General features: G+C 46.8%; 1 protein-coding gene across 3 annotated transcripts in view; it reads right to left on the bottom strand.

Moving 5' to 3' along the window:
• The window catches only part of LOC135391883 (tectonin beta-propeller repeat-containing protein 1-like), a 70,269-nt gene extending 57,174 nt beyond the window's left edge, over window positions 1-13,095 (bottom strand). The window contains exons 1-7 of one of the 3 annotated variants that reach the window (XM_064622411.1): window positions 12,755-13,095; window positions 12,497-12,679; window positions 7,780-7,902; window positions 7,041-7,145; window positions 6,774-6,954; window positions 6,575-6,675; window positions 6,392-6,511 (exon numbers count right to left, since the gene is read on the bottom strand). In XM_064622411.1, coding sequence (XP_064478481.1) covers window positions 6,392-6,511; window positions 6,575-6,675; window positions 6,774-6,954; window positions 7,041-7,145; window positions 7,780-7,902; window positions 12,497-12,679; window positions 12,755-12,976 — 1,035 coding nt within the window. In that variant the 5' untranslated portion in view covers window positions 12,977-13,095. The remainder of the gene's footprint in view (window positions 1-6,391; window positions 6,512-6,574; window positions 6,676-6,773; window positions 6,955-7,040; window positions 7,146-7,779; window positions 7,903-12,496; window positions 12,680-12,754) is intronic. The other 2 variants (XM_064622410.1, XM_064622412.1) reach the window with 2 other exon arrangements.
• Window positions 13,096-13,720: the final 625 nt, after the last annotated feature.

Below are 13,720 nucleotides of genomic sequence, written 5' to 3'. Positions count from 1 at the left end.
TTCCGTAGTAGTTGATTAGCCCAAGAAAGGAACGCAGCTGGCTGACGTTTTGCGGTGCTGGAGCTTCAAGTACAGCACGGATCTTGTCTTGGGTCTTGTGTAAACCTTCGCTGCTGATCTTGTATCCGCAGTACACAATGCTGTCCTGGAAGAAGGAGCACTTCTGCAGGTTTGCTTTTAGTCCAAACGATTCCAGGCGTATGAGGACTTTTGAAAGATTTTCTAGATGATCCTCTTCAGTAGTACCACTCACTAATATGTCGTCTTGCGTTGCATGTGTCATAGGAACACCCTGTAGAACTTGTTCGATGGTGCGTTGCCAGATCGCAGGTGCGGGAGCAATGCCAAACACCATCCTGTTATACCGGAAGAGTCCCTTTTCTGTATTGATAGTTAGCAAATGCTTGGACTTCTCATCCACTTCCATTTGAAGGAATGCTTGCCGGAGGTCAATTTTTGTATATTTCTGACCACCAGATAACTTCGCGAAAATGTCCTCAACCAGTGGTAGAGGATACTGATCCACGACTAAGTGTTGATTGATGGTGCTCTTGAAATCTCCACATATCCTGACTGTCCCATTGGGTTTTACTACAGGAACTATGGGAGTAGCCCATTCACTGACATTGACTTTGGTCAGAATACCTTCCGATTCTAGCCGGTCCAATTCGGCAAAGACTTTTTCCTTGAGTGCGTATGGAACTTGACGAGCACGAAGGAACTTGGGCTGAACATTTTCCTTCAGGTTTAAGGTTGCCTTGATTCCATTCAACTTCCCGATGGAGTCTTCAAATACGACCTTGTGAGTTTCTAGAATCTGGTTCAGCTTATTTTTGACTTCTTCTTGAGAAGCTTTCGTCGCAGTCGACGTCTTGAAGATTCCATTTGTTTCTTCAAGCAACTTGAATTCTTGAATCCACTCTCGGCCAAACAGTGCTGGTCCTGGGGTTCTTGCAACATAGAGTTGGAGCCTTGAACATTTCTCTCGAAATTTTACTTGAACTGTGGCTACGCCATCAGGTACGAAGCATTCACTTGTCACAGTTCGAAATTTCATGGAGGTAGGTTCCAGTGGAATGTGGCTGAAATGCTTCGAGTAGACAACTTGGGGTACAATAGTATACTTTGACCCTGTGTCCATTTCCATTGGAATTACATGGCCCTCAATTTCTGGTTTTAACCAAATGGGCTCACATCCACCACCAGTGACATGCGCAAGTAGCTCTGAGTCAACATCCTGGCGAATGGTTCCAACATTTTCAGCCTTTGAAGCATTTGTAGTGTCCTTCTTTTTTGTTTGCTTCGTTTTAGCTTCAGTGGACGACTTGTTTGCTGCAAGATTTCTGCAGGCGGGACGTATATGACCCTTCTTGTTGCAGTGGAGGCATACAGCGTCGAGGTATCGGCATTTCGAAGGAACATGACCCTTCTTGTTGCAGCGGAAGCACTTCTTTTCCTCGTCTCGAACTTTCGAAACACTAGACGCGGCTCCGTTTATGCTTTCTCTTTTGGTATGTACCACACCTCCACACCTTTGGCTGCGAGCTCACATGACACCGCTTCTTGAAGCGCCTTTGTCAGTGTCAAATCCTTCATGGTGAGCATGCGCTGTTGAACAGAGGTGCTTCGCAGGCCACAGACAAATTTGTCTCTAAGGGCTTCGTCAAGGAATGTGCCAAAATTGCAATGTTCGGAGAGTTTACGTAACTCAGCCAAAAACTCACTTGCTGATTCGGACTGTCCTTGAACACGATTGTAGAAACGATGCCGCTCTGACATTTCCAACGGCGTCGGAGAGAAATAGTCCGTGAGGTACTTTTTGATCTCGTTGAACTTTAACTCCGAAGGCTTCTTTGGGCATGTCAATTTGCGGAGAGTGTTATATGTTTTCGCTCCCATGCTGGTTATAAGCGCTGCCACTTTCTTGTCTTCTTGAAGATTGTTGAGGACAAAATACTCCTCTACACGTTCAACGTACGAGGTCCAGCTCTCGACATTTTCATCAAAGGCATCAAGTCTTCCGACAAGGGGTGCACTCATTTTAGTAGCAAATTCCTGTACTCACAGTTGGCAGATCGATGATTCTACGTCATAAGACACATGCGATCAGTCGTCCATCGATGTCGGAGATCCCATCGGTGTGAGAGATCCCATCCTCGTCGCCATTTGTTGTATTTTCCAACTGTTTAATTGATATTACATCAGAGTACATAGGAGCATAGTTTCCATTACGGGAGTCTGTGCGCGACTGACGCGTTGAGAGCGTGTTACACTGTGTTGCGCAATATCCCACAGTTGCCAGGGGCGATCGTTTATCTGCCGATATCAGCCGAACACGACAACGGCGACCGTTAAAACTAGCCCGAGACGGGTTTCACGGGGCATATTTTTCACGGGGCATTGTTCCATGTTCCATCGGGCATTGTTTCACGGGGCACGGGCAGTGCGTATAATAGCCGATGTACCTTACGATGCACACACACAGCCTTTGTTTACCACTTTCAAGATAATGAAGATAACCAGTATGTACAACTATCATATGTTCAAGTCTTTTCTAGTTGCCACACGACAAAATAATAATTATATGTTATCCTTGTTTGCGTTACGACACTTATCACAACGTACTCGTCACTGTGACAAATGGACAATACCCTGGTTTAGGACCAACTACGGCCATCAGTCCCTGTCTTATACCCTTCCCTACGGTTTGAATAGTTTTCATACGCAGAAGGTATATATCAATGACCTCTCCTTTTCTTCTTTAAGATCGTTGTTTATTTAATTTGATATTTCGGGATAGGAGTTCAATTTCTTGTTATTTTATACACAATTGTGTATATTGTATTGTGTTGTGCATATTGTATTGTGTAGTATTATGCAGTATTGTACATACCGAACTGCACACATTGTAGTATTTTGTCATGGTTGTGCTAGTTTTAAAGGTTGTGTTTAAAGATTAGGTAGTTAGGTAGGTTAGTTTTAAAATAGCGTTCCATATTTCACACTACATAGATGATTTTGTTCATTCGCTGAACGCCGTCGCGACGATTATATTAAAGGGGTAATGCCCTTGTCAAGCAGCCTCGTGCTGCTTTTTGGCTTCCCCCTGATTGTGTTCGTTATCTGGAAGTTGCAATAAAGCATCGTGTATCGTTATCGTTATTTCGTGCTCGCTTCGTCAATGGGACAGTGGCGTAATCTCTGACCACAACTTCGACCGAACATACTCGGCTGCATATGCATACCGAAATGGGGGAAGGTACAGAACCCGAGCGATGCGCGCGGTCCTTCTCATCCTCTTCTCCGTCCCTAACACGGCAAGCGAAGCAAGAGGCTACCCAATAGAACAAACGTAACGACGATTTGAACCGATGTCGTTAAGCTGTCGGTGTCGATACGGCCGTGCACGTGGTATTAGCTGACTACGCCTGCGCTCGAGCGCGTCAACGTCATTTCCGTCACTTCACTTCTTCAGTTTTTCGACTATGCTTTGGAAGGCAGCAAACATGCCGTCGTCGCGTGGTTCTCGCAGTGCTCGAACAACTGTCCAGCAATTCGAGGTTATGGCCCGATGCATGCAAACCACCGGTATTTTAGGGTGTAGTTTCGTATCGGGACCACTCGTTTTTAAAAATTAGTGAAGGAGTTAGGAAGGTAAATATTGCAGAGAAGTGGAAGAAGCTCATATACTGGATATAGAAATGTAAGAATTATAAAACTCCGTGGACTAGAACATTTTTATATGCATTTCAACAACCCCATCTGATTGTATAGCGAGTAATCTGCAAGAGCTCCCCTCTACGTTTTACACATTGCACATTGTGAATTGAGTTTGTGGGCACGTTTGTGTGCGTTCGTCTCCAGGCATTTCTTTCCTTCTCGCGGTAGCTGATGTTATTAAAGCACTTGTCGCTCAATATTATTTTGTTCTAATTTTGTTACGAGCTAGATCATGAAAGTGCCACTCTTATACAGGGTGTCCACGCTAAGTGTGAACAGGTTTTTAAAAAATATATCAATCACTTTTTCCGAGATGAAATCAATTGCAATATAGCATATGCTGAAGGTTGCTCCCTAGGGGGGCATTAACAGACTCCTAAGGCAATGTCTTAATTAACTTTCAATAATTAACTTTTTAATTATAAAAGCTACGAAGTTGCACCAATGAGAACATCTGATCTCTTCGGTCACCAGATACCAAAGCCGTTTTCAGAACAAAAATCCGTTCGATAAATCGTCCGCAAAAAAATCGTGATGGAACGCCATTTTTTCTTTATTTTATTCATTGCGCATCTCTAGAGACGCGTCTTTCCTTCGCCCCCAATACGAGAGGATGAAAGAGCACACTATCGCCTCTTGCGTCCTGGAAAAAGATGAAAAGAAAACAGAAAGTGCAGCCAAAGACAAGGGCAGTCGCGATTGAGTCACCCGGTAGATTTGTGTTTTTGTTTTGTTTCCGCAAGTTAAAGCTAATCTTCGACGCATGAGGTGGCACTGTGCTCTTTCACTCTCTCACACTGGGGGTAAAGGAAAGCCGCTTCTTTGAAGATGCGCAATAAACCAAATAAAGAAAAAAATGGCGTTCCTTCACGAATTTTTTGCGGACGATCTACCGAACGGATTTTTGTTCTGAAAACGGTTTTGGTATCTGGTGACCGAAGAGATCAGATGTTCTCATTGGAGCAACTTCGTAGCTTTTATAATTAAAAATGTAATCATTGAAAGTTAATTAAGACATTGCCTTAGGAGTCTGTTAATGCCCCCCTAAGGAGTGCCATTCAGCATATGCTATATTGCAATTGATTTCATCTCGGAAAAAGTGATTGATATATTTTTAAAAAATCTGTTCACACTTAGCGTGGACACCCTGTATAAAGCGCTGAAATAAATCGAATATACCAGTTTTCCAGATTTGACCCCGGGTTTGAAAATACGCTTTCAAGGGGATATATGTTTATACGATTAGGTGCAAATAATATACCTTCAGGGAGGTATAAAATTACTTTACCTCAGACACCGGGACAAACTACTTTACCTGGGACAAGCCGTTTATACCCTAAAAGGCATAAAATTTTCTAACAGTATAGTACGTGGGCTGCTCTTCGTAAAATCTACTTCATCTAACTGAAATCCATCTTGACCGTTACGGCTGCATGGTTCACGGTTCGCAGCTTCCGTTATCTTCCAGGCAAAGAAACCTTCCGCCATTTTCTTGTTCTCTGTGGGCGCATGCAACGTTAACGTCTTTTCACCTGGGTTACCCTCTCGTATAATACCGATCACGATACGCAGTTCGCCTAAGCCAAAGATTGCGCCACTTTTAACGAAAACGAGGAAGTTACGTCACGCGTCACGAGGAGCAAATCACGGGCCCTCTAGACCCGCTGGCACAGACTCGTTTCCTCGTTATGCGTGCAACTTCGTTATCATTCTGCGTTTCGGTAAGCTAACGATTCCTTATGCCGGTTCGTTTCGCTCGCGCAGCGATTAAGCCCCCAGATCACCCAGGTCAGACGCCCCGGGGCAGCGGCCTCGGGAGGGAGATAGATAGATAGGTTGACGCATCCTACGGTGGTTTCAATGACCCCCTTCCTGATTCCTGCATTGTTCACTGACGTTGCGTCTATGCTACACACGATGGGATTTTTTGGCCGACGTATTCAGCCCCAGATGTATTCGGCCGGTGGTACCTTTCGAACCACTAGTCTTCAGCATGACCTTAGAGCTACCCCGAATGAGACGATGCTGAATACACGACGCTACTGTTGCTTCTGCTGTGCCCATCTTAGGGTACGTGAATATTAGATCCCTCTATGTAGCGTAAGGGCAACCCCGTCGTCTGCTACGATATCCGCCATTTTGACTCCAAAGCACAGGAGGCATCGGGCTGACAAAGCTGTCTACACACTACACTATTGCAGTAAGTGAACTTGGTGGAAGCGGAACACAGCATTCAGGCGTGGTGACCGAAAGCGCCAAAATGGCGACATGAGGTGCATCACTTCTGCAAAGGGTGGTATTATAGTGCTTTGGGGACAGGGGTTCGGCTGCCAGTAAGGGTGCTAGTACCCCACACAGAACAGAGGGCATCTTAGTACTCAGCCATCTAATGGCGTATTCAGGCACCTTAGCCTTTCCTTTCTTTGGGCTGCTTGTGTATTCTTGTAACATATGCTAGTATATGTTGCCATGCTATGTATACACGATGCTGTGTACCATGTTTGCACAGCATTGGAACTATACAGCTGTGCATCTATGTATATGCTGTGATTCCATAGTTTGCTGTTCAGCCATCTAACTGCCCTTGATGACACTGAACGGTCGCAGACACCATGGATTTCAGCATACGAATATCTTTCAGCAATTATCTAAAGCTACTACGACAGCTTACCTGGTTGTTAGGTCCTACGGTGATGGCAACCATCTTCGTAGCTACCTCAATCCAACCTGATCCTGTAATCGATTTCAGGCAACCAAGATCTTCTCCTTCTATTCCATACCGAAACCATACCTTTACAATAACAGACAGGAGCTTCAGAAACGTATACTATGGGGATCTCACAAAAATGCTCACTGTGCCATAGCGGCTGATGGCCCACACTGAACTGGGCCCGACAGCAACTTGTGCAAGCTTCTGGTCAACTTGGGGCGCTGGTACTTCAGTCCAACCCGTGCCTCGGATGAAAAAGTCACAGAACTTCACATTATTGTACTATTCATACTTTTACCGCGTGTCAAAGACATGAGAGAACCACGAAAAAACTGGGACTTACCCATGTAGTTGTCTTTGGACACGCCAGTCCGCACGAGGGCACTGCCGTTTCCTGCGACAGCCCATGTCAACCCAGTTAGTCCAACTGATATTTGGATCACGTCCATGTTTTGCGGACCAACTGCATCAATCCAGCTGTCGCCTTCCGGATTCAGACGACTGACTCCTGAACGAAATGCTGCCTAGACGGGAAATGCGTGTATGTCATGAAAACGTGAATGGTTGGAGGCTGCCACGCGCGGTAGTAGAGATATTTCTCCGAACTTACTTTGCCTTGATCGTTTACAACCCACACAGCATAACTGTCTGGTTCACTACCAGGAACTCTCTCGCCGCCTGCAGCAACGTCGACAAGCAGATCCCCGTTGGCGATCTTTAAAGGAGCACAGAAAGCGCTTCAGTCACGCCCATTTTTCAAACCAAGCCGTCAACCTGACTGCTAAAACGCACCATGCGAAGTGATTCACTCGACAGATGCATACATATTGCGGAATTCGATTCTGAAAATCGCGACTGCGCGCAACGGTGGCAATGCCCGCAACCAGCCGACAGAGTCGCTTTGACGTCATCGCGCTACAACCCGCTAACTGGTTTGCTTGTTTGGAGAAGCGTCGTCTGCTACACAGAGAGAGAACTGGAAGTATAGAAACGAAGAAAGCAAAAAAAAAAAGTGCGAAAACCGCCGGCCCCGATTGGAGCGCTGTCTCTCTCGGAACCGCGATGACATCATAATCCTCCTCCTCCTCGTTTTGGCCTGCAGTGCGAGTCGAGCGGGAACGCGCGCGTCGATGTTCGTGGGCGCTTTATTCCAAGAAAAATACTGGGTACAGAGAATTTTTTTGTGTGTTAGTTGTCACGTCAAGTTACGTCCTTTCGTAATTCGCCAGAAACAGAAAATCTTTGGATGGCTTTCTGGGCTCCTTTAAGAGCGATATCAAAAACCATCGATATAAACACTTTATAGCCAAGAGAACTATGTCGGCAGAATGCGGTAGATGTTCAGTTACCTTAGCCCATTTGTCAAAGGCGGTGTAATGCCTGTTCCTGATCCACTTCCGGCGACGAACAAACGAGTTCCATTTCTTTCTAGGGGTGTATGTGTATGGAAAACCCAAGCAATATGCCCAGCCCTATAAAAGGAGAAGGTGTTAAAGTCCTCCCCAGGTAAAACGCAGTTCTGCGAGACAAGGATGCAACCTTCTCGCAGGAAGTTCATCCCTCTGTTGTCTGCGAGACATTTACCCTCAATATTGAGCCTGGGGGACTAAATACTAGGGGTGTGCAGTACTTAAGTACTTGTAGTTAAAGGGACTATGAAATTTCCCGAACCCCCATACTTTTTTTCGATGGAAACTGTTCTTCCCGCAGAGAAACTAATATGCCACAATTTTTTCCGGACGAAATCGCTCCACTCTGCGAGGAGCGCGCGCTGGAAATGTCTCTTCCGCGTTCCTCCTCTCCCGCGCATATTTCCCTGCCGATGGTGTAACTGTACGGACCGCTCTTCGGTTCCCCGTTACGTCACCGGTGTTGCACAATGGCAAGTAATGCCGCGAGCTCGCGCTGTGGCTGCCGCCACTGCCGAAATCTTCCGATCGCGCGAAAGCTGCTGTCTTGCAGATTTCCACTTCCGATGAACGCATACGCGGGGTCCTACGGCGCATGCTCCTGGCGGGATTCCTCGGCTCGGCAACACGTCACGATGACGTGTTGCTGAGCCGGCCGTGGTCGCGTCAAGTTACCCGTTGTGTCTCCGCTCGGCAGCTCGTCACGGCGCGGCGCCAGCTGTCCTCCCTTCGCCGCTCCGTTTAAATTCGCTCCCGAGAAATCCGCTCGCGCGACGAAAGTAAAATTTCGGTTCTAGAATCAGAAAAATGTCTTCTTTCGAACGAAACGAAGAAAAAAATCTTTTCATAGTCCCTTTAAAAAGTATTTAGAAACTACTTGCAAAAATGCTAGCTACAACTGCTAGTTAAACTCTTTTTTTTTTACCGCAGTAGTTAGGTTACAGCGGGCTACAGCTCTACTTCGCATTTTTTCACTTAGCGTTCCGTTTGCTTCGCGGCAAACGGAACGCCCGGCCGCGCCAGGCTCCCACAGCTCCCCATAAAGCCCATAGTTTGAGATAATTCAGGCAACACTGGACATGCAACCAATGAAAATGAACTATGATGCCTACCATTCGGCCAATCAGGAGTCTCTCAGTTTGGCTCGCCTTTCGGCCCGGCACTGGCTACCATCGGCTTTTACTTTTACTGGTTTTCATGCCCGACGCTCGTTATTCCGTATTCCAGAACAACTAGGCAAATGTTTGACAAAATACACATTTATTTCAAACATCACACTGATTCAATAGTCTGACACAAATATTCACCGTGCGTACAGAGTCCAAATCGCTGCGTTCGTTGACCAAGTTCGAACTCGAAAAACACTCACACACTCTACTCCCAGAAGTGAGCGACGCTCACACGAGTGCATGCGATTTCACGCTGAGCATCTCCTTACGTTGGTTGCAGTGCGAAGGCAGGGGTACGAAGCTGTAGTAGAAATCTATTGTAGCAGAAAACTCACGTGACCTCCGGAGCTCGACCAATGACTGAGGACTAGCCACCCTATTTTTTTTTCTTTTTTGATTATGTCGCGAATGACGTAAATGACGTGTTATCCGTTTCTCTCTTACTACTTTCCTCCTCTCTGCTCTGCTTCCCGTCCTCTTTTGTTGTTCCTTTTTTTCTTACATGCACTGTTTTTTTGTGTTTTTTTTTGTTCGCGTTTGTCGGAATGCAGTGGGAGTTACAGGAATACGACTGAGCCTTGGTTGTTTTTGTCACATGAAGTATTTTATTGTGCGACATACGGTTATGCAAGCAAGACGTACACAGGATGACATTAAAATTGCTCCAGAATTTGCTTGAAGAAGCCTGATGATGTCGAACTTCCTCTGGCAAGGACTGCTACTGGGAACTGGAGCTCAGTGGCTGGAAGATGAAAACAATTGGTATCAGATATACGGTTACGCATGTGAAACTTGCAATGTAAATAGAAAGAATAAAGGTGCTATTGAACGCGAAAAATAAGAACGGTGGTAGGGTTGTGAGAAGCTCGCAGTCATGGGGTGTGATGGGCGACCTTAGTACGAAAATACTTCTTATTGCGCTACTTCATAATTATATATTCGGACCGATTAGCCTGACAATCTTGGCTTTGGCGCTACGTACAGAACAGCTACTAAGTCAACGCCTCTGACGAAACTTGTCGAGCGAAATCACGAAGAATCAGACTTACAGTAGCGTCATACCTTTATACAGTACGACGTGAACGGGTATTTAATCATAACGTTTAGATGATATTGTTTTACGAAAAGAAATATAGTCTACCATCGTATCTGCAAAGCTACGCTCTCTGTCTCGGTCACCGCGTATTCCGGTAACTGCTAAGCAACTTATTCACAATACACGAAGTGAGTGCGGTGTTGTAAGGCAACAAGCAACGACAAATGACTTACCTCTCGGCAGTCGTCGACCAGGTATCGGGTACGAGGCGTTCGGACGCTCGAATATTTTCTACACCAAGAAGCAGAGCACAAATGTTGCGCAGGCATCTTCCCTGGCAGCTGTGACTGTTCGAGGATGCTCACATGATACAGCTTGCGTTTTTAAACAGGAAAAATCAGAACTCATAGTCCAACACAACCGCTACACAATACGAGCCGTCCGAAACGGACGCCGGTTCCAACCGGCACAGCCGCCGCGCTGTCATCCGCCGGAAGCTGCCGTTTACGCAATGGTCCAGGGAAAATGGCGGGCGCCCAAACCACGTGATCTTGAGGAGCCACTCACAGCGTCACTGAGCCACTCACAGAGCTGCAGCGCGGGAAAAAAGCTGGGGCCCAGTGCGCATGCGTAGACCGACCTCCTTTCCCAACCTCCTTCCCCTTCTCTTCTCGGGTTTTTCGTTTTTCGTCTCTCCTCTCGTCCCCCCTACCCCCCCAGACTCGTCCGTTTGTGGTTTGTCTTCGGTGGTCTTCGGCGCTTGTTGTCTTGCTGTAGAGCAACGATCATGCTGTCCCGAAGCAGACAATCAAAAAGCAATGATGTATGACAAATCAACTTTATTTGTCCTTGGGAACTGCCTCGAAAAAGCTACAGTACATATCTTTTTACGTCTTGTAACAGGCTTCACTGGAGCTTTAGGTACTTCGACATCCAAGGGCCGTTCAAAAGCCAATGCTGAGCTATGTGCGTCGTTGTTGCCGATGGTTGCGGGAGAACTAAAACAAAACAAAAAATATATTGATGATCAGTAACTCTGCACGAAAATCACTGCTATGATAGGCAATCTATCTTGATTTCGTATTTGAACACCATGGCATTTGTCACGAATGTTCGGAGATCACAGTGAATGAACGGCTGAGACGCGCATGAGGGGCAACTAGCATAACCACACATATTTTGATTAACGGCATATCAGAAACGTACAAGTTACGGCAATGCACTGCACAATGAAACGCCGCTAACGTACCGAGTGACTCGTAAATGCTGTACGTAATACACTTAACGTGATAAACCTGCATTACTTCCTTCAGTCACAAAAAAGTAATCAAACTTGTCTTACCGTTCACCTGCAGTACGTCGGAAAGAGTGCAGACTTCCTCTCTGCTTCCGTCTTCCGTTGAGCGGTTCGCGCGTTCGGATGCTCGCTCCTCGCTCCTCAGTCAAATGACTCTCGCCCAATCAGCGCGAAGGAAACTGACGCCAGTTTTTTAGACCAATGAGCATCCAAATATTTATACATATAATGCGCAGCCAATGAGAGATCTTCCGAGCTGGCACGCCGGTGGCGACAATATTTTCGAGGCGGTGCGTTTCGCTTTAGAGCCGGCGGCTGGCGCTGTCGCCTGTTCGAGCGCTCGCGAACAAATTTGAAAACAGCCAATCATCGCCAAGAAAACGAATTCATCCTCATGGGAACCAATCAGTAATCACTAGCCAGCGGATGTCTGCATGACGTTCAATTTGTGACGTTTTCTGACGTCCGATGACGTGAAACGCATGAAGCGCCTCACTTTATCCCGCAAAGGAACTGGCGAGTTTCGGGCCCTTGGCGAAGGTTTCAACGAAGCGGGCAATGCTTGTCGCACGGACACCGAATCCTGTCTCCGTTGTGACTGCATATGAAAATGCGACGGCGCTCACAAGTGTTCCTCACGCGTCAGCTCACCACTGCATTCCAGTTCTGAACTCGAGAGACTGTTCGTACGTAGGATACTTCTGTCGGGAAACATCACAACACGCGCTGAGTCACTCTGACACACTAACAAATCTGGGTCTTCTCTTTGAACAATGCCATCATACGTTGGTGTCGTGGTGTCAACTGACATCGTCGAGTCGCGAAACCGGCGAAACGCCGCTGCCACTTCTCTTCTCGTACCTGCCCGCCAGACAGGCAGCCCGCGAAAGAATGCGCTTTTGAAACTTTGCCAACCAATAGCGGAGCGCGCAATGTCCTTCGGCCAATGGGTATCAACTATGATGCCTGACGGAGTAATACCACGTGTTTATGACGTGCAAACATTTTTTTAGAGCCGCGAAGTGGGGGAGCTATATAGGGGCCTGGTCGCGCCATGACCAGACGCGACAGCGACAAATTCTGCAGCGCGTCGCGTGTTATGGGGTCCGCGCTTTATACCTAGGTGGTGTTGGTTGGACAAGGGTCGAGTCTTACCTCTGGTTTTAATGGTACCCCGTCAAGCTTGCCGTCTATGTGCCAGCAGTCTTCCCACTCCCAGTTACCGGAACGTAGTGTAATGCTCTCTTTAGGTCGAGCAGATAAGCCATCTTCGCTGCTCCAGTGGGGCCTGTCCGTCGGTAGGAACGGTGTGCAGTATCCCTCTTTGATACCCCAGCGCTGGAAACATAACATGATCACACTGTATTATAGCGTGCACACGACAAGCCGCCACCAGCTTCTAATGTAGTATACCTGGTTCTCGTAGGTGACCTCGGGGACACGAATTTTATCGCCGTATGGAACAAACGTGTAGACATGCTGGTCACTGCCGATTCCCCAGGCAGCCGATTGCACAGCGGAGACGCGTTGAAGGTCGACACCCGGGTGTGGCAGCTCGCGCCAGCAGTTTCCAGCTGTGCTCAGTGTAAACGCATTACCAGTATTATTAACAGCCCACAGGTTCGACGATGGCATAGTGATGATTCTATGCACGCCCTGTCAAAAAAAAAAACACACAATAAATGACTGTTGCTATGCGCACGACTACAGTCACTTATACAGTGACTAGTACGCAGGACGTCGCGCGCCAAAACCAGAAGTGGCTATGCGCATGACGCGTTTCTGGGCAATGCGCCACCACGCCACTGTTGACGGGATTTTTTTTTGTGTGTGTTTTTTCTTTGCAGTAGAGGCTCAGCCCGGGTTTTTCGCCAGAGCGTACCTAAGCAAGAGACGTCGCGCTGTTATCCTTGAAAGCGACGTTTTTTACGAATGTAATGGGACTTAGCATCAACTCGGGAACAAGGCCAACTGATGAATGAAGCACTTCTAAGTTTATATATTTATCTGAACGTTGAAAATACTACATTACCCCTTCGAACACTTAAACGGTTACATAAAACCTTAAGTGCGATGATGGGATGCTTTCAATGTGGACAAACATCACACACTTAAACAACGAGATTTGGCCGAGGCGGACCACACTTAGGGACGGCACAAACATGTAACATGAGTTGTTGCATTCGATCACACAGTTGTCGGTCACACTCATTGTCCAAAATTAGTGTTGCAGATGCCTCCTAACTTGCTTTTTAGGTCGTCATAGAAGACACTGAATTCTTCATCGCTTCTTCTCTTCTGGTTCCTAGTGAATTTTCTAGGGCTTTCTGAAGGGCCGTGTTCTTCATCCTGGCGCGTTTGGAATTCGTTGATTCGCTA

This window comes from Ornithodoros turicata, chromosome 4 (assembly GCF_037126465.1).
Source record: "Ornithodoros turicata isolate Travis chromosome 4, ASM3712646v1, whole genome shotgun sequence".
Classification (NCBI taxonomy): Eukaryota; Metazoa; Arthropoda; class Arachnida; order Ixodida; family Argasidae; genus Ornithodoros; species Ornithodoros turicata.
This window is presented reverse-complemented; position numbering and strand designations above follow the sequence as displayed.